General features: G+C 43.2%; 1 protein-coding gene across 1 annotated transcript; it reads right to left on the bottom strand.

Moving 5' to 3' along the window:
* Positions 1-673: 673 nt before the first annotated feature.
* On the bottom strand, positions 674-8,956 carry LOC122111136 (kinesin-like protein KIF6). Its single transcript, XM_042683871.1, has 4 exons — positions 8,828-8,956; positions 3,719-3,828; positions 2,669-2,743; positions 674-734 (listed from the first exon to the last, which is right to left on the bottom strand). Exons 1-4 carry the CDS (start codon positions 8,891-8,893, stop codon positions 674-676), a joined length of 312 nt encoding a protein of 103 aa, XP_042539805.1. The 5' UTR covers positions 8,894-8,956.
* Between the last annotated feature and the right edge of the window lie 15,413 nt (positions 8,957-24,369).

Below are 24,369 nucleotides of genomic sequence, written 5' to 3'. Positions count from 1 at the left end.
ACACACATCAATGTAACAAACACAATAGCTAACAACAACTAAATCAATACACACATTTAGTCAGTTTTAAGCCACAACTGTAAATTCTTGTTCTTATAAACACTGTGATAATATGGATACTAACACATATGAAGGTACCATTTCATCAAACTTTATACCTTTCTTACTCTCTTTTCCACTTTTTAAAATTAGCACAAATTAGTGGTACACAGTTCTCTTTGTGGGTAGGCACCGCAGGAGGAGGCTGGGCAAAATTTTGGAGAGGGCATCAGGGATGGAGGTGAATATGCTCAAAGTATTTAATACACACTGCATGAAAACAGAACGATGAAACCTGTTCTGAAATTGTTCTGAAATTGAAATTGTTCTGAGAAGGGGAGGGGAGGGAAGTGGGTTTGGATGGGCATCTGCTCATACTTTTCCTGGGCTCCTGTTTATTCCTTCAGGTGAGGCTTTGAGGTGTCAGGATACTAACCTTTCGTCAGCCAGTGAGGGACAGGGGTGGGAAGTTCCCCATCTTTTCTTGGTCTCTGGGGAACAACTCTGGGCCTGTTCCTATATCAGCATCTGCCTGTATCTTAGGATGGTGACCGAGTTGCTCATAGTGGTAACTGGCTCTTTAAAGCAGCTAGCAGTGGCTTCCTTTTCTCATTTCCACACTCCTCCTCCTGGCTCACTGCCAATGTTCTGCTTTCATGAAATGCTGGGCCCAGAACCTGATCTGGATCTTCTTGCTAAGGAGTGCATCTACTGATGGGAGCTTATCTCTAACCTGCCAGTCAGAGTCTCTTATGGTCTTAGGGAAACCCTCAGGAACTATGATCCATGCTCTGCTTTTTGGTCTACCCCTGGTCCAGCAATCCTCATCATACACTGGTCTGAGAACTCACAGTGTCCACATTCAACTTCATACAACTCTCAGGCTTTGGCTTTCTCTAGGTATTGTGGCAAATGAACTATCAAAGTAACTTCTCTGGGTAGAAACAACCCTGCAGACTTGTGAGGGAAGAGAATTCCAGGCCCAGGGCACAGGGAGAATGAATGGTTACTGTATACAACCAAAGCTAAACAGACTAGCGAAGGAATGACTATGAGGCCGTGGGAACAAGGCCTGCGTGTATGTGTGTGTGTGTGTGTGTGTGTGTGTGTGTGTGTGTGTGTGTGTGTGTGTGCGCATGCGTGCGTGTGTGTGTGTGTGTGTGTGTGTGTGTGTGTGTGTATGTGTGTGTCATCTTAGAAGCTAAATGCAGAAAGGTTTCAGGGAGGACGGGATGATCAAGTGTGTGGAGACAGAGGGCCTACCAAGTGACAGGAGTGTGAGAAAGGGCTACTATTAAATCTAGTAGAAGGTAGGGCTTTGACAAAAGCAATTCCAGTGACGCACTGGGGCCCAGAACCTGCAACCAACAGGAAGGAACTGTAATAGTAAATAGCTCATTGTTTCCCATCCAGTTGCTGTAAAGAAAAGCTGAGGATGGGGGAGTGGCTGGAGGTGGGGGGGGGGGGCCAGGATGGGAGAGAAAATCAGTGGGAGGAGGAGGACCTGGAGGTGCAGATACTCCCGGCTTCCTCCAGGAAGTCTCCCATTAAAATACCAACTAGTTCTATAAACAGTGGCCTACACTCAAGTGATTACTAAAAGGAAGGGAATTCTAGAAACTTTTGAGACCTGAATTCATCCAAAGAAGGCTTACTGGCTGGTGATTAGAACTGAAATAGTTCAAGCCCATTTGACTGGGTTCCACCAATGAAGGGAGACTATTGAAAGAGAAGGGCTCGGTTTGAACGAGATTCATAGCCCAGGAGCCTCAGAGACCAAATGTGGCCATATGGTTTCCAGTAATGCAAGCAAGCAAAGTAACAGTACCCTCGTGAGTGGACTTGAAGATTGGGTTCACTGAGAAGATACAGTTTTCATCCCAATCGTAAAGATGGATCTATCTGGGGCTTCTTAGGTGAATAAAAGCAACCAAGTGATTGCAGGATGCAAAAACCAACCTTAATACAGACTCCCTTCTCAATACAGACACCCTACAAAAAGCCAGCATGCTGATCAACAGGCTCTGGTATCCAGTCCCAAGAAGCCTTTGCTGAGATATATGGACATGTTGACATTCTGATTTGTTTGGTGTTCTCATGAGAGTTTGGTGCCAGTAGCAGCCATTCAGAACCGTCTGGAAACAATGAAGCCAAGGATCTAAACAAATGAAGAGCTGGCTTTGAAAGAGCCCGGAGGTAGAGCACAGTCAGCCATCATTAGGCCTCCCAGGTGCCAGCCACACTTCATTATCTATCCATCTATGTGTTGGCCATACGAGGAGTGTGGAAATAATATCTAGAAAATCACATAGGCGTCTGTGGACAATGTGACTAGCAATGAGCAGTGTGCCCCTTTGTCCCTGCAATCCTCAGCTTATGTATCTTTTCTGTACATGAGAGCAATCATGGCGTTGTGGTCTACACGACTGGTTTGTCTTGAGGCTCAGAATCTAAGTCTAAAATAAATGGCGAGATGAACAGAGGGCATCTGAATGCTGTCATCGTGACAAGGCCCGGACCCTCCGAGGAGATGACTGATGTACCGAAACATATCACCACAATTATTTGAGGCTTGAAGACAAGATGAAAACCCGTGAACCCACTGAACAAAAATCTGGGGGAATCCTACCTTTCAGCGACTGGTCTGGCAATGTGCTCAAACACGATCTCTTGCTTTGCATCCTGATCAAATATCCTTTGAAATCTGCAATGTGGAAACATTTTTATTTAAAAGCTGAGCCTTTTTGGACACTACTGGGTTAATAAATCTTGTTGTTCTGAGGGCTTCACGCATGGCCCCATGTTGACATCAGCGGGCTTACCTAACTTATCACAATGTTTGCCCTGTGTCCCACTACACTGGTGCTGTTGTCCCCCTGTCCACAAATGCTGGGTAAACAGAACCGCTTTGACAAGATCTGCACAATCAATCCCTCTCAAAACCTGCAGCAGCTCTGGACCAAATAATAAACTGTGTGTGTTTAGAGACAGTGTCTGTAATCGGCACCACATTGAAATCTAGACAACTGCATGGGATAGAAACCCAAGAACAGGATGCAAACAGCCAAAGAACTCCTGATGTCTGACCTGCAAGAAGGGGATGCAAGTGTGGATGGCACCGCTGCATTTGACTGCAACACTGTTTCTTTCCCACCACTTAACTACTGAATCCTGGTGTCAACAATTTCATCTGCAGGATTTTTTTGTTGTTGTTGTTTTCTTGACTGTGACTCAAAAGTAACCAAGTCAATTAAGATCGATCTCTTCTGCAAAGAGAAGTCTTTCTCAGATTGGTGAGGGGTGGGGGCAGAGGAGGTAGTGTGGGGCCCATGTCACTCTTCTCACAGCACTACTGTGACAGGGCACAAGGGCGGTAGCACCCCGAGCTAAGAGCCACACAAACCGCTGTCTTACAGCAAGGCAACACGGTACTAGAAAGTATGGCCCCACTGAGACATCACAGTGAGTGAGAGGTGAAAATAGAGAGACAGAGACACCGAGAGAGACAGAATGAGAGACAGACAGACAGACATGGATCTGAGTTTTATCTACTGGGTGAGATGCCTGTACTATTTTCTCCCCAGTTGGTTGAGCTAATGACTTCTCAGTGGATAATGGGGCAGGACCAGAATTGGTTCAATAATAAAACCGAAATGGAGAAGGAGAAAGGTAACCTTACTTAAATCTGTAGCTTTCTCGTTTATTATTCACAAATCCATCTGCCAGATCATGTGGTAAGATGATTTCCAAACTGGGTGTTAATTTTTCATCTTCGTCTATGGAATAAATCTGCAAATAAGCAGACAAGAAATGAATACAAATGGGCAAAATTCCAGCCAGAACTCTGGCCATGTTTTTGTGATTTGTATTGCAATGGTCTAAAAGTTATACTTTTAAGATAAAATGTCACCGGGTGCTGGTGGCTCACATCTGTAATCCTAGCTCCTCAGGAGGCTGAGGTCTGAGGATTGTAGTTCAAAGCCAGCCTGGGCAGGAAAGTCCATGAGACTGTTTGTCTCTAATCACCATAAGTGGTGATTAGCCCTGAAACTGGAAGTGGCACTGTAGCTCAAAGCTGCAGAGAAAACTAGCCTTGAGAGAAAAAGCTCAGGGAAAGTGCCCAGGCCAAGTACAAGCCCCATGACCGATTGAAAAAAAAGAAAGATGCCGGGTACCGGTGGCTCACGCCTATAATCCTAGCTACTCAAGAGGCTGAGATCTGAGGATTGTGGTTGAAAGCCAGCCTGGACAGGAAAGTCCATGAAACTCTTCTCTCCAATAAACTACCAGAAAAGTGGCACTGTGGCTCAAGTGGTAGAGCACTAGCCTTGAGCTGAAGAGCTGAGGGACAGCGTTCAGGCCCAGAGTTCAAAGCCCACGACAGACCAAATAAAAAAGAAAAAAGGATAAAAATGTCATAAAGTAGTATAATTTGGATATTTTTTCTTAGATTTGCATATTAGCTTCAAAATATATACAGAAGAAGAGTTAAAACCTAAAACAAAGCTCAAATACTCTTTGAGTGATCTAAATTTGAGTGATCAAATTTGAACCTTTGAATGTCTCATTGTTATTGAAAAGTAATAGCCCTGAAACCTAAGTATTGCTGCCATATTATGGATCAGAGGTTAACATGTTACTACAACCAATACACATTTCCAAGCATTTGCATAATACTAGCCACAAAGATACAAGGATGAGGTCTGAGCTTTCTGAGAGCTCACAAGAATGTTCAGATTTATGTCTAAAAGCTCAAGTTTTCCAAACATATTTGATGAGAGACATGTGATCTCAAAAGACACATGCACTGCACATCTTTGATGAGATTTTCCAAGTTTTCATCCTAGCCTAGCCAGTGATTGGCAATTGATGGGAGAGAAATGACTTATCCTCTCTAAGCTGATGTGGAAATGGAGGCTCCTAACCGAACACTCCACAAGTATAAGCATTCTCTGAATCTCTTCTTGGTTACCAACTTTCGTGTTTAATGCCCAGGAAAATCAAGATTCAAGCTTAAGAGAAATAAATCACGTGGAACAGGGAAATGGGGAGGGTTCGGTGTCTACGTGCTGAGCTCCATTTACCAGAATCAAGGCTCCTTATTCATAAAATGAGAAAAACAGAGTTGCCACCCATCAAAGATTCTGGAGGGTGGAGGATAGGGGGATAAAATGACGTAATGGAAATGGAAGCATTTTGTAATGCATCATAAAAAAGTTAGTCGTTAGATTTAGAGATTTTTTTTAAATTTTAAAAAAGACGCCTTGTCTTTCACCAGGAAATAAAATTCTTTCTTACAAGCAATGCTTCCTGTTTAAGACCCATTTAGATGCCTGACTGGGGATGGAGGGAGGGACAGGAGTCATATTCCTAAGCAAATAAAAGCCTACCTAAATCTCTAAAAAGTATGAATAATTTCCTAAACTGATTATTTTTTTATTGAAGCTGCCCGTTTAAATTGGGAAACTTCTGTAAAATAAGTTATTTGGAGAAAGTAATGTTGTAAGGTTCAAGGTTTTCTGGCTCAGTTGTCTCAAGAGATATTTAAAAAGTCTGTCCTGCAGGGCACTGAATTAAAAAAGGAATTTAATAGCCAGACAGGTGAGTGAAGGAATGTGTAAGACACAAAACACACAGGGTTTATGCATTAAAAAAAAAACAACCAAAAAACTGTAACAGGGTAGGCTACCTTGTTCTTCACATACCTGAAGTAACCATTCTTGGGGGATATTTAAGTAAAGCCCCTAAGGCTAGACAATTTTGGCCTATAATACATTGGCTTTCTGTCTTTGCTCATAAAAATAGTTATCATTTAAGATAGGATAGGTTCTTTTTTGTTTGTTTTGTTTTGTTTGTAGGGGAGAAGACGGAAGAAATGCAAAGGTGAATATAAAAATGTTTCTGAAAAAGTATAAATAAAACACAAAACAGGGCCATGGTTAAAAATTACCAGTTATTTATACAGCCAGGTGCCAGTAGCTCACGCCTGTAATCCTAGCTACTCAGGAGACTGAGATCTGAGGATTGCAGTTCAAAGCCAGCCTGGGGAAGAAAAGTCCCTGTAAGATTCTTATCTTCAGTTAACCACTTAAACATGGGAAGTGACAGCTGTGGCTCAAAGTGCTGGCCTTGAGCAAAAGAGCTCAGGGACAGAGCCCAGGCCCTGAGTTCGAACCCCACAACTGACAAAAAGATAAAATAAAAAATTACCAGGTATGTTTATGCTATATTTATCTTGTTTGCTAACCAATACGTTGTAATTTAACTTATAATGCCTTAAAATACGATTACTAAAGCCTTGGAATCACTGCTCGCCCAATGACACCAATCCCATATGCAGGCAGAGAAACAACTATCTAGAGGATGTGGGGTTAATATGTGATGTTTCTAAAGGTGATGGAGCTATACTCATTCTGTATTCTTTCCTTCCTGCTCGCTTTCTGGGTTGGTGGCATTTCATTATACCCTGGGAAGAATGTAGCATCATGAAAATTCAATTGTAACACCTAAAAAACTTCTTAGAGGATCAAACAACCTACTTGCCAGACTCCCCTAAGAAATAGAAAGAGGTACATTAAAATATCTAGTACTTCTGGGAAAGAAAAGGTTCAGTATTAAATCCAAGACTCTCAATCAACTTGCCAATCCTGCCCCTCCTCTCTTCCTCCTTTTCCACAGTGGGGCATGATTCTAGGAGGAGATAAAAATGGAAATATGTCTATGGATCTTTTCTATACTATTTTATTTTTTGTGACACTATGGGGGCTTGAACTCAGGGCCATATGCTCTCACTTGGCTTTTTCATTCAAGGCTGGCACTCTACCACTTGAGCCACACCTGATTTTTGCTGGTTAACTGGAAATGAGTTTCATCAACTTTCCTGCCAGACTAGCTTCAAACCAGGCTCCTCAGATCTCAGCCTCTGAATAGCTAGGATTTCAAGCATGAGCCATTTTGCCCAATGCTATTTTATATGGAACAAAACAAAACCTTATTTTTTGCATGTTCTAAATGTTTTCTATGAGGAAAAAAAGGGCTGGTGTTAAAGATGATATAGACATTATATTTTCATTGTATTATTACATAAATGGTATGATACAAATGCTATCATGTTACACATATACACAATAAAGATATAATAGAGGGATGGAATATTATAGACACACTGTAGGCACTCTAAATAGAAACCAAATTATGCTTGCCTTAATTCTCACTTTGGAAGTCAGAAAAACATACTCTTTTTTTTTTTTTTTTTTTTTTTTTGTCGATTGTGGGGCTTGAACTCTGGGCTTAGGCACTGTCTCTTCAGCTCAATGCAAGCGCTCTACCACTTGAGCCACAGCACCACTTCTGGTTTTCTAGTGGTTTATTGGATATAAGAGTCTCACAGTCTTTCCTGTCCGGGCTGGCCTTGAGCCGTGATCCTCAGATCTCAGCCTCCTGAGTAGCTAGGATTACAGCCATGAGCCACGGGCGCCTGGCTTTCGTTTTGCCCGAAGAGGGAATAGCTTTGGCTTAAAAACAAAACAACAACCACAAAAAAAAAAAAAAAAAAAAAAAAAACCCCTTAAACTTACAGTTCTGCTGCTCCAGAGTTGAGTGTCCCAGCTTCATGATTTACCTGAGATTCAGTTTCTTGACTTTAAAATGAGGAACATGATACCAACCTTGCAGAGTTTTTTTTGAGAACCAGAGATTGTGCAAGTTAAGCACCTGTCCCATGCCAAATTCTCAAGACATGGTCAGAATGATTATGCTGGGTTTTAGATAGAGAAAACAATGTTTTGAAAGATATATGAGCAGTACAAATTACCTCTGCTTAGAGCAAAGGCAATACTTTAACTTCATAACGATCTGAATTTACCTCACCTGAGGACACACCCAATAAATCTCCATTAGCATTTGTTGAATGATGTGTGGTGAGGATTCCTTGTGTCATACTACAAAAGTATCTCTGACTTTGTCTACAATAAGTATATATCAAGATCCATGTTTATGTTGCAAAGTGCTAACACTGTTAGTTAAGAAATTCCTGCCGTTTCCATTGCATGTAAAGTACTGAGTTAGGTATATGTCCTGTGTATCTGCTTCCGCCTGTTTTTGTATCATTTCAGACCCTTATAAACATGCATCTCTTGCTCCTACATAGTAGAAAAAAATACATGTGAGTGAACTTGTTGTGTGAGTGTGGAGATACGTGACAGTTTTCTAGAGAGGTGCAGGACAGTACCTGTGTGTAGTTGAGGAGCAGTCTGCGAGTATGCAAATAGTCATTCATGCACTACAAACAAGCATGCATGTATGAAAGGTTCCTGTGTGTGGCTAAGGCAGTCTGTGAGTGTGCAAACAGACATGCATGCACTACAAATAGGCACGCATGCACTAAGATAGTCTAAGTGTGCAAGCAGACACGCATGCACTACCAACGAGCATGCCTGCACGAGGGTGCCTTGCGTGGCTGAGGCAGTCTGTGAGTGTGCACACACGTGCAGGCCCTACAAACACGCGTGCGTGCGCGGGTGCTTGGGGCGCCTAGGCCAGGAGCAGGGGTGGGCTGGTCTGCTCCTCCCGGGCTGCACGAGGTGGGCGTGGCCCGGCGTCCCCCGCGTCCCCGACGGCGTGCGCGCGTCTGCGTGGCTGCGGGGGCGTCGGGGTCGGCGCGTGCGGGATTCCGGGGCGCCCCTCACCCCGACCCCGGCCCGGAGCCCTCGCGTGCTGACCCGCCCGCTCCCGGGACAGAGGTCCCGCCGTGCCGGAGCCCCCCCCCCTCCTCCCAGCTGGCCTGTACCCCTGATTGTTGCTTCCGGGCCGGGGGCTTCACTCGAGCGAAAATCTGGATCGTCTGCTTCACCATCGCGGCCCTGGCTAGGGCTGACCCTTGACCTCTCACGCCTGGGCCGCCAAGACCTCCGACTCCCACTACCTCCGGCCACTTGCAGCCTTAGCAACAGTAACTAGGGACACTACCCAAAAAGCAACGCGGCAACCGGGACCACGCCTCTTCTCCCTAATTGGTCGCCGTCTAGGAGGGGCGGCCCGAGGGGAGTGGGCTGAGGGCGGGGTTGGGGCGGAGCCAGGCGGGGAGCGCTACGCTTGCGCATTAGCCAGGGTCTGAGTCCTGGATTTAAAGGGACCGTAAGTATCCTTCCCTGCCAGCTTATTTAACAGTACATTCCCTTTTCCTTGACTTCACCTCTATTCTGCCCTTTATTGTGCGTTCATTGAAGACTTGGTGCTTCATCTGTGGGCAAACAGTATTCTGGCTGAGACTTTCTCAAGCGGAGGAAAAGTGCCCTGGCCCACTTGGAGATGGTTTTCAACAGAAAGTTAGAACCCAGAAATCAGGGCAGTGCAGTGGTCCAGGTAGGTAGGTGCAAGACTGTCTCTCTCTGCTTTGGAGGAGACGAAGCCTGGAAGGGGAAGACTCCCTCCCCTGTAACAGACATGTCAAGACCGAATGAGCAACTCAAACAACAGTCTTAGCAATGTCTGCTGGAGAAATACAAATTGAAACCACAGTGGATCCCACGCTACACCTTTCAGAAAGGCTGAATTAAAAAAAAATTTAAATACTGACACAAAGGACGATACTCTTAGGGGAGAAACACAAAGTCATAATGCCTATGTACCTCTGATCATATGCAATAATATTTATCGAAATGAATTCCAGGAAATGGAAGCGAGAGTTGCTTTTTTTTTTCTTTCTTTGCTTTTTGTCTTTTTTTTTTTAAATCAGTCTTTGGGGGGAGTGTGGGCGAGTATGGAAATAGAGGAACAAAGGAAACAGTAATATCTCTGCACATCACCTTTATAATAACAATAAAAATATTTAATAATAAAAATAGTGACAACATGTATACTGAGAAGGATACAGAGAAAAAGATTCGCTCACACTGTACTGGTGGTGAGAATGTAAAGTCTATACTGTATATTGGTACAGCCAATCTGGAAAAGATTTGACTTTTTTGTTTTGAGACTGAGTATTACAATGTAGCCCAGGTTGGCGTCAAGCTCCCACATTAGGCATTTATTCCAGAGATACTAAAATTTCTGCTCACACAAAAAAATTTGTGAGCATTTATAATAGTCCCAAAGTGAAGACAACTCCGATGTCATTCCACTGAGAATGGTTAAGCAAACTGTGGAATATTATTTATCAATGAAGAGGAATGAACATTTAACAACTTGGATGACGTTCCAGGGAATTACATGGCATTTATATTAAAAACAGCTGCCAGGTTCTGGTGGCTCACACCTGCAATCCTAGCTACTCAAGAGGCTGAGATCTGAGAATTGAGATTCAGAGCCACCCCAGGCAGGAAAGACCATGAGACTCTTATCTTCAATAAGCCATCAGAAAACCAGAAGTGGTGCTGTGGCTCAAGGGGTAGAGTGCTCGCCTTGAGCTGAAGAGCTCAGGGACAGTGCCTAAGCCCAGAGTTCAAGCCCCATGACCCACCAAAAAAAAAAAAAAAGCCAAATTCAGAAGTTAAATACTATATGATTTCATTTACATAACCATCTTGAAATAATAACATTACAAAGACCAAGAAGATTAGTGTTGTTCAGAGGGAAGACAGGGTATAAAGTAGTTATGAGCTGGGTGCTGGTAGCACATACCTGTAATCCTAGCTACTCAGGAGGCTGAGATCTGGGGATCATGGTTCAAAGCCAGCCCAGGCAGGAAAGTCTGTGAGACTCTTATCTCTAATAAACTACTCAGAAAAAGCCAGAAGTGGTGCTGTGGCTTAAGTAGTACAGCGCTAGCCTTGAACACAGAAAGGCTCAGGTCCTGAGTTCAAACCCCAGGACCAGCAAAAAACAAAACAAAACAAAAAAAGTACTTATAAAGAAATAGGGCTGGGAACGCGGCTTAGTAGTAGAGTGCTTGCCTTGCAGCATGAGCCCTAGGTTCGATTCCACAGTACCACATAAATAGGAAAAAAAGAAGCTGGAAGTTGTGCTGTGGCTCAAGTGGTAGAGTAGTAGTCTTGAGCAAAAGAAGTTCAGGGACAGTGCCCAGACCCAGAGTTCAAGCTCTACGACTGACAAAAGAAAGAATGAATGAAAGAACAAAAGGAAGAAAGAAAGAATTGTGGTTTCTAATCCTAGCTACTCAGGATCCTGGCTAAGAGCAGAAAGATCATTTAAAGGCAGCCCAGAGAGAAAAGCTCCTGAGACTCATCTCAACATTAACCCTCAGAAAATGAAACTTGGAGGTGTGGCTTAAGTGGTAGAGTGCCAGCTTAGCCAACTGAAGGCCCTGAGGTCAAACCCCGGTTCAACAAAGAAGAAAGAAAATCAGATGAGCTGCTATGTATCTAACTGAAATGCCCGATGATGCAGCCCTGCAGGGAACACAATCACACACCCACAAATGAGGGTGTCTAGTAAGAGTGAGAAAGACTGACAATTGCACCAGTGTCAGCCCCTGATCATAACACTGCACTGTAGTTATGCAAGCTGTAAATCCTGTGGGAAACTAGAGGAAGAGTATGCAAACTCTCTCTGAGAATCTACCATTATCTCAAAATAAATCACTTTTTAAGGCCGCCCTTATGAAAATGGAAAAGCAAGACAATTGGAGAGAAAATTTTTGCAAACATCTGATAAAGGACCTGCATCTAAAATATATAAGAATGTTAATATCCCCCAAATAGAAATAAATCCAAAGAAGAGATGGGAGGAGTCAAATATTTATACAAATGCATCACTAAAAAACAATATATGGCTGGTTACAAATAAAAGGTGCATGAAAAAAATATGTCCCAAACTTTTCACTATTAGTGAAATGCAAGTTAAAGCCCAATGCTGCACCACCATGTTAAGAAAAGAAAACTGGGACCGGGAAGGTGGCTTAGTGGTAGAGTGCTTTCTAGCATGCATAAGGCCCTGGGTTCCACTCCTTGGTACCAAATAAAACAAAAAATAATATTAATAAAATTTAGAAAGAAAAGAAAATGGAGAACAGCAAGTGTTGGCACTGGCTCGGATCATCTGGAATTCCCAAACATCACAAAGAAAAAAGCAAAACAGATCCGCCACTTTGAAAAAGCAGTTTCATACAAAGCAATACATATCATTACCATCTAAACCCAGAAACCCCATGCCCAGCTGTTTACTGAAATGAAATGAAAACGTATGCTCACTCAGAAATGTAAATATGGATGTTTATAGTGGCTTTATTCACAATTGTGGAAAACCAGGAACATAGTAAATGCTCTTCAACGGGTGAATAAACAAAGCGGTACATCCATGTAATAAAAAGGGATGAGCTACAGATGCCTGCATCATGGTTAAGTCTCAAATTTATTATGTTGTGTGAAAGATGCCAGACTCAACAGTATACATGTTCTATTTCCATGTATATGACATCTTAGGGAAAAAAAGAAAAGCGAAAAAAGAACCATAGGGTTAGAAAGCAGAGCAGTGGTTTCCAAAGACAGAGAAAGGGGAAGGAGTTGGCTGCAAAATGAGCACAGAAGAGCTGGGAGAAGGAACGATGGAACTATTGTGTGTTTTGCTTGCGGTTGTGGTTACATAATATAACTATGTGCATCTGTCAAAACTCATAGAACCATCTATATATACTTGAAATGGTGCACTGTAGATAAATTTTATACCATAACTTAAAAACAGAATGGAGTATGAACAGGTGTAGAAATGAGGCTGGAGAAGAGAAGAAGAGAACCAGTTGTGTGTTAAATAGGTGCCACCTGGAGAGGAGGAGGTGAGTCATGATGGAGTAACTAAGTGCAGGTATTCACCTGGACAGGTGAAATCGATTTGACTGGGGCAGAAGAAGAGATGTGTTAAAGTCCAAGGGCCTGGGGGAATTGGACAGGTGATGGGAAGAATCCTAGAAGAAACCTATGGCTGACAAGATGAATTTGGAAGTCATTAATTTTTTTTCCCCTACCATTGGAATGGGTACTGAAATACTGCCCTGGATGGATAGAAAGGGAAGGGACTGTGGAGAAAGCTGGAGCAAGCAGGCACATCCTGGAGGCCAACAGCCCGGAACATTCTGAGGAGAAGAAAGTGTTGAGCAGAGTGGGGAAATCAAGAGGACACAACCTCCAGAATGCACACGTGAGCAAGCGGAAGGCGTCCGTGGTCCAAACGGTGTGTTCAGAGGAGGAGGGCGATCAGGAGTGAACCGGGTCAAGGTGGAGAGCTACCTGTGATGTGAGGAGGCAGAGGCAGACAAGCCAGGTGACTCATTTACCAGAAGCTTCTCTGTGAAAGATGATAAAGGAGCAAAACACAACAGTGAAAGCTAGAGACGAAGCCTGAGGAAGGAGCGTTGGTTCACCTCTAAGGCATCAAGTCTAGAAGAGAAGGGTAGATGGAAACACAAAGAGAAGAGGAAATGGGGGTGGCGGGGGTGGGAGTGGGGTGGGGGGTGCGGTAAGGGGAGGTCACCCCAGGTGACCTGGTGTTATTTTACCAAGAAGACCGTGATAAAAGGCAAAAGATGCAAGGAATCTTAAGAGCAATCACAACAGAGTGCATTAGACGTTAGCAGGAACTGTAAATTCTAGGCTGCTTTAAGATGCTTGTGGCTTTTGCACAGAGGGCTGGTCTAGAGGGGGAGGGGAATTAATTAATGGGGCTGGGATATAGGAAGTCATGCTTCCTGTCTTGAGTTCTGGGTCATGTGATCTAATGTGAGGAGGAGGGGGAGGAGGAGGAGGAGGGAGAGGGGGAGGAGGAGGGGGAGGGGGAGGAGGAGGAGGTATAGATTGGAAGCCAGAAATAGTGATCTCATTAAGTGATCATAGAGGTTAAATGGGGTGTGTGTGTGTTAAAATGGCAGTGCATATCCAGTGGATTGGCAAGGTTCATACCTCTGGTTTGGAATTTTTTGAGTTCTGACCTTTGTTTTTTTATGTTTTTTGTTTTGTTGTCTTAAACACTTGTTAAAGAATAGGAACTATGGTATTAGTAGGTATAAAGGCTGGCTGAGATTACAAACTCAACACGCCTGATTTTTGGTTCCTGGTGCTAACCATCTCTGTTCCTGGTATAAGTGACTTCATTCATTCTCAAATCTCCAGCAGATGAGTGTAATGGGTACTGGGTTTGGGGATGAAATCTCCAAGTTACAGTGTCTTTCCCACCACTGCAGTTATATGTAACACGATTAGTTATACATCACCCTGTTTGAAGGGTGATATATACAGGCACATTCCCATTGTCTAAGAGACTGCAGTTCTTGCCATGGTCCAAATATCAGATAACTGCACAAGCAAATTAGCCAGGTTTTGTGAGCCCTATATCAAAGAGAAATTAAGCTGTGCCTGAAATGAATTAGTCTATAGGCAAGTCATTTGCTCAGATTTTATTATTGTTGTTGTTTTGATTTTGGAGAAAAGTTGATGTTCGCCTCCAGTACTAGTTTTCAACTACCTCTTCGGTGCCACAAATGAAAAATGCACCATTGTCCATTACAAGTCTGAAAGGGACCAGTAAAAGGTTTATAGGCTGGCAATTTTAATATAGAATGTATACATAAAATTGCTTAAATGCAGTAAGCTCTCCCCCTTCCTTATCTGATCCATTGCTTTATGGGAGTATTTATGATAGTTAAAAAAAAAATCTACCCTGGTCATGTGACTTATGCTCCCCTCTTATGTTCAGAGAGATATAAACATTAAGACATATGTTAGAGGCTTCACTAACTCCATTCTGAGGTTATCTGTTAATATCTTCCTCCAACAAATAGATGAGTCATCAGAATTTCCTAATTATTAATAAATAACAATATAATTAGAACAGAAATCAATTGATAGCAACCTTCCTTTATAGCAGCATTAGCTAGCACACCACCCACTGCATGGGGCTTTTGTTTCTTTAATTCCACCTCCATAAAGTTTGTTAAATAATATAAATATCTACATTCTCCATTTCAGAATAATAGGATCAAACCTCCCATAGTGTATATTAAAATTAAATATTAGGGCTGGGAAGGTGGCTCAGTGGTAGAGCGCTTGCCTTACATGCATGAGGCCCTGGGTTCGATTCCTCAGCACCACATAAGAAAGAGCTGGAAGTGGCGCTGTGGCCTTGAGCTAAAGAGCTGAGGGACAGTGCCCAGGCCTACAGTTCAGGCCATGACCGACAAAAAAAAATTAGATATTAATTCACAGAACCTACTTCTTGAGTGTCCTTAGAGAGTGCCTGGTGGAAGGAATTGGATCGTGTACAAGCCATAGCCTTTTATTAGAAATCCCCTTCTCTGCTGAGTACCCCATTTATCAGTCTTCTGGGTGACTAGCACCAGAAGAAACCCCCTCAATACCACTCAGCCTAAAGAGGACCATTAATTTCATTGTTTCTTAAGCAGCCAGTACACAGAGAAATTTCTGGTACTCATTAAATGCTAAATAATAACATGCTGTTAAATTGCAGAGCCAGGGTACCACAAAATCTGTAATCTATAATTTCCACAAAGAATTTTCTTTTGAGAATATGTTTGGCTAATTTAAAGCATAATTTCATTAACATAACCATCTCTCCACACAGCAGAGGGAGATTCATATACTTGGGTTTCTAGGATAGTTGGGGTTGGTAAGCTTCAGGGACACCCTGGTCCTATTAGTGGTGGAGTCAAGATTTTTCTCCATCAAAAGAGTGTGTATGTCTCACTCTTACGCTCTCTCTCTGTCTCTCTCTCTCTCTCTTTCTGTCCCCTGTGGGTCCATTACCTCTCTGTCTAGGAGGCAGATGCTCCCTTTCTCTCTCAATTGGAGCCTCTTCCTGCAGGCCTCCTGGGGCTCCTGCTAAGCAGCAACATCAAAGTCCTTCAGGGCTGGAAGCTGGTGGCCAGCCATATGGAATTACAGCCCAGGCCGTTGCAGGATTACAGAGTGCATGCAGCCCAGGAACCAAATGACAGTACCAGAACCCAGAGGGAAGGCTCCGGTTTTGAATGGAAAATATGACTGTTTGTATATTTATATACGGGCTTCTCATAAACAACCAGAATGTTTCACCAACATCTCAATGAAGCAAGGGATGGGCTGAGTTAAAAATAGCTCCAGAGTGCCTCTCCCCACACCCTCCTCCCCACACTCCCCTCCCCAGTGGCTTCTACAACAGCATGCTTTATCTGATACATTATCCTCTCCCACATACAAACTATATTTGGCCCATCCCCAATGGAGGTGTTTAGCAACCTATCTCTGTCCTAATCTATTTCTGCTTCCTCCCCCCCTTCCCCTCCCCCCCGCCCCTGCCCTGCCTCAGCCCCTACAGAAGACTTCTCAGCCTCCTGCAGTCCGACTTTTGTGTCTCTCAGGCTATGGAGCCTTTCTAAACAGCCCCCTCCAACATAACACCTTTGACTGTACATGTTGGAATGATGTCATGGTAGATCCGGTTGGCTGGGCATGGTCTCCAAGTAACCCCTGCTCCTTCCTCTCTCTTTGTGTGGTTAGCTTCAAACTGTTTCCAGGTCTCCATGATCCTGCCTCCCAAGAATCTCCTGCCTCTTTCCCATCAATGCCATCCTCACGACTTGTGGCTTTAATTCCGCTTCTAAGTCTCTTTGCTACTAGAAGCAACGGCCTCTTAGAGCCTTGCTTTATCTTCTACATCGGCTACTGATTTACATGTGGCAGACCAGTTCAGATCCTAAGGTCCTTCATTATCTGGTCCCCAACTGCCTTTTTGTCATTGATTGCCCTTAACCAACTCCCCCACCCCCAGTCTCCCAGTATGCCTGGTGGTTCCAAGCATCCATGTCTTTATGCTATCCCTGAAGTTCGCCATGCTTTCTTACGCTCTGTCAGTCACCTTCAAGAGCCAAGTCCCAGGGCATGGGCTCTGCAGGCACCATCACCGCATCTCTTCAGGACAAAGTCAGAGAACTTCCTCCACGCAGCACACCTTACCCATGACTTTGTACTTGCTTGCACTGTCCTGTGGATGTTGCTGAGGTGGAACTGTCTCTCAGCCATGCTTGGAATCTTGTCTGCAGCCCCATGTATCTGTGTATTTTCAGTGACCAATGAAGTTTTAGCTTCATAGCAGGCAATTCTACATTGACCCATGAGCAAGTGGGTGGATAGCTCATTTTCATTGTAAGGTATCCATAAAACCTGTATAAACTCCTTTTTTTTTTTTGAAATGTGAGGGGATATTTTCATGGTCAAAATTATTTCCTCCTCCTCTTTCAGTTAATTAATTGAACAGAGAGAAAAGCTCAGATGAAGCAGGCTTTTAACAAGAATTAGCATTAGAAACAAACACAGTATCCCAGGTTTCAATTCCTAAATCCCTTCATTCAGGCTAAACGATGGCTACAAATTTCTCAGGGTGATAAACTCAGCACATTAATATTTGTAGCCACGGAAAACAACCGAAATGAGATCTGATGGAGTGATAATTCTGGAAACAGAGTAATCCCTTGTTAAATTAGGGTCTCTCTTTGGAGATGTCTGAAAAGCATTAAATGACTCTAGGAATGAGCTTCTTAACTTAGGAAGGGCACACCTTAGACAAATCACCAGTTAAATGGTCACTGGCCTTCTTTCATTTTATATCAAAAGGGGCATTCAGAACTTTGAAAGTCAGTCTTTGGTTTCTCCTCTTCCATGAGTTTTCTTCTCCCAAACACTAAAAATGTTTCCTAAATTGCACAGCTTGAGTTCCCACTCCTCCTGGAGTTCTTTTCTCCTAGCTCTGGCTAGGAAACCTCTAGAAGCCTCCCTTGGTGCTCTCAGTTTAAATATAGGGCTCTGGCTACTTGTGAGTCCTTAGCTCCGGACTCTATCATAGCTAAGTCTTAAGAAGGCAAAGTTCAAGGGCTGGGAAGGTGGCTCAGTGGTAGAGCGCTTGCCTTGCATGCATGAGGCCCTGCGTTCGATTCCTCAGCACCACATAAGCAGAAAAAAGCTGGAAGTGGCGCTATGGCTCAAGTGGCAGAGTGCTAGCCTTGAGCTGAAGAGCTGAGGGGCAGTGCCCAGGCCCAGAGTTCAGGCCCCATGACAGTCAAAAAAGAAGGCAAAGTTCAATTTTCCCAAGTTCACTGTGGTATTCTCTTAATACATCTGTTTGTCTTCAATGAAATAATTATGTATTTGTTGGCATGGTGAAAAGATGCCTTCCGTGTTGAGACAGTATCATCTTAGATTGCATCTACCCCAATCAGACACGGAGATAAAGACTTTTGTAGGAGTGAATTTTGGACAGGATCCCAAGACAGCGGAGGAGGAAGGGGAACCAATGATGGAAGCATTCCCAGGTCAGAAGTGAAGGCTCAGTTCCCTGAAGGACCCCTGCAATGCACCAAACACAGTGCAGTGCCTCCCTCCCTCCCCCAGGCATGAGGACCCTGGGGTACCTGCCCAGCAACTCTTCTCCCCCTTGTTGGAGGCTTTCCTGTTCATTCATGTACAGGTTATGTCTTCATTTACTCAGGATTAACACCTAGAACTAGGTTTGCTGGATTATATAACATTTATATGGTTACACATATAAGAGAGCGCACAACTCTCCTCGTGCGAGTGCACCAGTTTGTATTCTTGTCAAGAATATTTTAGAATTGTAGCTGTTCTGTGTCTTTATCACCTTTGTCCTGGACATTAAGCAGATAGTCACTTAGTAAGTGCTATTACCATGTACTTAGCTCTATGAGGACTTAGTAAGCACTATTACCAAGCCAGGTCAGGAGGGTTGTTTTTTTTTTCTCCTAAATTTTATAATTCCACATAAGTAATCTTACATTTAGATCTATGATGCATTCTGATCCATTTTAAGTTAATATTCATATAAGACATAAGGCATGAAGTCTACTGAATTGAATTCAAGGCTTTTGAAAGACATTTTCTTCCTTGACTTGGAAACGCTGGCTTTTAGTTCACTTTTTGTAAGTCTTAAGAAGGAAGCCATTTTCTTATATCAGATTTATGATTGGAGAAAAGGCTTCTTTGAATGAAAGAAGGGCTTTCTTTCAGTCATATAGTGGGCCACAATGAATTCTCATCAAGAGAAAACAGATAAGATACTGGAAAATATTGAAGTCTATTTGGACAAGGTGCCAAAATCCACACATGATAGTTGCATTCGTCTCTGCGTAAGCCTGTACTCAGGAAGAGAGAGAGCTTTCAAGTCATCATTTTCACTTAGAAATTCTAGCTACCCTTTTCTGAGAGGCAGGAAATTTTGGTTCGTGGGTTTAGAATTTGTCACAAATGGTCATGTTATTCAGTTTATAAAAGGTCCTTGATTGGAGAATACCAAAGATGGATTTTTTTTTTCCATTACAGCACTTAGAAATGGCTACATCTGCCATCAACACACAAAGACATTTTATCCCAACTTTTAGTTATTACAAAAAAGACCGTAATTTCCGCTTTTCCCGGCAACCAGCACATCTACTTTGATATTGTGGGGAGTGTAAAGAATCTTGAGTGTATTCATATGGTCCAGAACCTACCAGAAGAGCAGCTCAGCTTCCCTGTCAGAGTTCCTGCATTTGAGGCCTGAGGTTACTTCATAACTATGTCCTTGGGACCCTTCCCGTAGAGCTGGGAGCCTCTTCCAATTTCTTAGATTGATGGCTGACGACTTCCTCACTGTTGCTTGCTATCGATGTTTATGGGTTCATTGAATAAAAGTTACTGTCAGACTTTAGCTAAAATATTATCCTTGGATTTCTTTTTTCAAATGCAATTCTCAGCCAGGTGCTAGTGGCTTATGCCTGTAATCCTAGCTGCTCAGGAGGCCAAGATCTGAGGATCTTGGTTTGAAACCAGCTTGAGCAGGAAAGTCTGTTGGACTCTTTGTCTCCAATTAACCACTCAAAAACCCGGAAGTGGTGCTTTGGCTTTAAGGATTGGCGCACTAGCCTTTGAGCAAAAGAGCTCAGGGACAGCTTCCAGGCCTGGAGTTCAAGCCCCACCACCAGAAAAGAAAAAAATTTTTAAAAAGCAATTATCTAGTTTCACTTTTTACCAAAAAGTACAGAATACTTATTCCAGAAGATTGAATTGTTTGTTCAATGCAAAAAAAAAAAAAAAAAAAAGGAGTTTTATCTACAAGGCTTGTCTGTTTCCCCATGTCTGAAGCCTTCCCTGGGAGCTGGGGACATTGTAACCATCCAAAAGCTGCGATGCTCCCATGCTTAGCTATTGATGGTGGGCTCTGGCTGGGGCCACTGGCTCCATAGCCAACCACCATTCTCTCATGGAGGCCTTTCCCCAGAGTTTAGTCAGGGCAACTTCATGGCCTAGGGATGGCTTCTTCCAGAAATAGCATTTTGATAGAAGGGAGAGGGAGAAGGAGAAAGAGAGGGAGGCAGACAGGGAGAGGGAAGAAAATAAAGCAGAAATATGTACAACTAAGGTGGGCTGTCACACAGCCTCTTTTCCACTATGTCAGTTAGAACAGTCATGAGTTCCCATTCCGGCTCCAGGGAGACAGTCACATCATACAGAAAAAGGCAATATGAGATAGAATGGATGTTGGCATAGGCACTACATCTCGGAAGGACTAGATAAAAATTCATTTTCTTTTTTGGTTGAACTGAAGCCAATAGAAAGAAGAGCTGGGACTGAGCCACGTGAACACATGAATGACATTCTTTCTTATATTAAAAATATAATTGACAAACATATATAATTTCACCCAGAGCAGTAGTAAACAAACATAGATCTATTAGTTTATATGAATGCAGATGTCCTGGAAACTAGCTATCTTGATAAAGCTGCCTTGCCCAACTGAACGTGGCATCTAATATCTTACTGACAGACTCTTAGGAAGAGAGAGTTGAGTTTAAAATATCACTGAGCACTAAATGGAGAATGCGGCGCCATGAGCAATGCCCGCCATCAAGCACGCAGATCCTTCGGTAGTGCAGACCTAGCTGAGGTGGCAATTTGGATCCTAAGTGTAAATTATGACACAGACAGATACTTCGGAGAGCGTAAGATGGGTCTATAGTGTCACCGGAAAACAATGATAACACAAGATGGATTTTATGAGAAGCAAACATCTTTCCATGAAAGCGGTCAGAGAGCCAAATGATGCACTCTATTTATTAAAGGCCAAACTAGCCCAAATATCAAACTAACAGCTCGTGGAACACTTTTGCAGAGTGATAATTCCATTTTCAGGCCCGCCTTTAGCCCATCATACATCAGGTACATTAGGACCAATTTTGAACCAAATGGGCTTAATAAAATCCTCTGTAAAAAAGAAAATCGATATGTATTAAGACAAAACTACATCCCCTCCATATGTACAAAAAATATGAGTAACCAGTAAAGTTCTCTTACAGGAAAAGATCCTAATTACAGAATTCAAAGGCATCAAAGCCAGACAGGCGCACACACACACACACACACACACACACACACACACACACACACACACACACACAAATGAACAATCCTATCCAGGATAGATGTGTGAGCCAACTGCTTTGTAGGAGGCTCAGTCTGAGAAGACAAGGAGGAAACCATATTGCTTTCTAGGCCCCAAATCCAGCCAAACCAAACTCTCTGGGATGTGTGGGCCTCTCTACATCTAGTTAGATTCTGGTAGTACCAGGTGAGAACAACAGCATAGACAAAGACAATTCTTACTAAAATGTGTGTGTGTGTGTGTGTGTGTGTGTGTGTGTGTGTGTGTGGTATTGAAACTATATAGTTGGTATTTGTCCTGTAGCTCTGGCCACTGGCAAGATTATCCAGCAATGACCTGGCTCAGTGTTATAGACAGGAAACTTTTCTTTCACCATGGCAGGAGTCCACTTAAGATTTGTAAGCAGTACTGAGTGTATTTTGGATATGAGGCCCTTGTCTGATGTATAGCTAGTAAAGATCTTCTCCTATTCTGTGGGCTTTCTATTTATCTTGCTAGCTATGTCCTTTGCTGTGCAGAAACTCTTCAGTTTGATGCAGTGTCATTTAACCAGCCTTTCTTTGATTCATTGTGATTCTGGATCTTTACTTAAGAAGTTTCGACCTGTGCTACGGAATCCTAGTGTTTCTCCTATCTATTCCTGTAGTATTTCAGGGTATCTGTCTTACATTGAGGTCTTTGATCCATTTGGAATTGATTCTGGTGCAGGGTGATATATAATGATGCTTATCGGAATGAACCAAGAAATAGAAGCAAGAGGGTTTTTTTTTTATCTATCCCTTTCCTTTTTTCTTTGGCTTATTCCCTGCTGTCACTGCTTTTGATTTCTGTACTTTTGTCTTGCATATAAGTTTATCTGATTTGGGGAAGGGGAAGCACAGAAACAGTGGGGCAAACCCAGTGAAACCCAGTAGTCTCTATGTTGCAAATGAAAGCTACAACTGGGAGAGGAGGGAAATCAGGGGAGGGGAGGGAACTGGGAGAAAATGAGGGAGAGGGTGACACTGTTCAAAAGGAAATGTAGTCTTACCTGAATTATGTAACTGTAACCCTTCTGTACACCACCTTCTACAATAAAATTTTAAAAATTAAAAAAAGAGTTGTAAAGCAGAGAGTGAATATGAATCTTAAATTTCTAGAGTGGGCATAAATCTGAAGCAATCCACATTTACATATGGGTCACAACAAATCTTTTCTCTTGAGCTAAGTAATTTAAAAATAATTTACAGCCATTGTCCTGTGCGAACCCCCCCCCCCCCCCCAACCTAGTTTGAATGCTAAGGAAAAGGAAATGTCCATAAAGGTTCCTGCTTGGTGGTTATATTCAGGTACCAGAGACAGTCCTCAAACTGTGTTCCTGGAGCTCTGTCTCATTTTAGTGGCATTAGATGCTGGTACAATGGCATCCTCCTTCCTCTCGGCCAGCCTGGAACTCTTGGCTTGCAGTCTACGAGAGGGAAGTAGGAGCCATTTCTGAGGAGCACACGTGAGCCATGCTGTTTTATTTAAGGCTTAGCCAGAGTCCACACAGATCTGATACAAGAAGCACACGGGTTCCTCCTTTTGTCTGATAGTAGAATCAACAGCTTTGTCTTGTCTGGCCACAGCTGGTCACTTGGGCTCTTTCTCAGGGAATCTCCGAAGCATGTGACTATGGGATGCCACCCCCTCCCCAACACCAGCAGAACTTAGTGGCTGTCTGTGTTCTTCACTTCCAATGGTGGCATCTTTTTATTCTCCTTGATGGTTTCCAAAGTTCTTATGACCTCTCTCTCTCTGTTTCAGCCATTTGAGAGCTTTGCCTCTGGCCACAGAAAGTGGCCTCTCCCTGATCCTCTACAACTTTACTCCTGGGTCAGACCCAGCCCTAGGTCCTGTATTAACCATATTCCCCTGAAGTAGGGGTGGTCAGAGGGCCTGCCTCCTTTCTCTGTAGCCTGGAGCACACTCCTGTGCAAAGAACAGCACAGCGCATTAATGGACTCCGAAAACAACAGTTACCATGCCTCTTGGAAAAGCCAGGATACAATTTACTTGAGACAACCAATGCAAGCTTAAAAAAGAAAACCCACAAGAACTTCTGAAACAAAACAGAAGCCCTTTTGGCCTGCATAACTTCCAGGCAAGGGTTTATTTATAGAGACAACACAACAGATTCTTTGGGACTTTTCCTTAGCCCAGTAGATCAATGGCTTTTCTAGTTCCTTCTACCTACTTCTGCCTACTTCAGAATCCATCTGCTGACATGGTACAGGTAATCTCATATAGCCAAGAGCATCAAGCATTCAGCTTCTGTCTCATGAGTGAAAGAGGAACCACAGCCAGATCCCCAGCTACCACATGTTAAGATAATGTGCTAAAGGTTTTTAGGACTGCAAGGATCTTTCAGATTCTGAAGCTGACTTCAACAGCTTCACAATGAATATATCCAAAGCTAAACTCCAAACCCTATCTTCCAAATGCTATTATTTTTTTGCCAGCCCTGAGGCTTGAACTCAGGGCCTGGGCTCTGTCCCTGAGCCTCTCTGTTCTCAAGGCTAGCGCTCTACCACTTGAGCCACAGCACCACTTCGTGTTTTCTTTTCCTGGTGGTTCATTGGAGACAAGAGTCTCATGGACTTTCCTGCCTGGTCTGGCTTTGAATTACGATCCTCAGATCTCAGCCTCCTGTACTAACTACTGCTAAGATTACAGGCATGAGCCACGGGCACCCAGCTCCAATACTATTTTATAACAGCGTTATCCTTCCCACTTAGCTCTGTGCTGAGAACTTGGGCCTCTTGACTCTTCCACCAACCTTTGTCCCCAAGTTGAATCAGTTAGTGTCATAGTTAGTAATTTCCTAACAGCTTTTTGAGGTTTCATTAACATTTCATAAAATCCAACCACTGTAAGCGTGATCTTTGACGTTCCTTGATGAACTAGCTCTGTGCAAGCAGCATTCAGTTGTCAACTCTT

This window comes from Dipodomys spectabilis, unplaced genomic scaffold, assembly GCF_019054845.1.
Source record: "Dipodomys spectabilis isolate Male_0828 unplaced genomic scaffold, ASM1905484v1 ptg000085l, whole genome shotgun sequence".
Classification (NCBI taxonomy): Eukaryota; Metazoa; Chordata; class Mammalia; order Rodentia; family Heteromyidae; genus Dipodomys; species Dipodomys spectabilis.
This window is presented reverse-complemented; position numbering and strand designations above follow the sequence as displayed.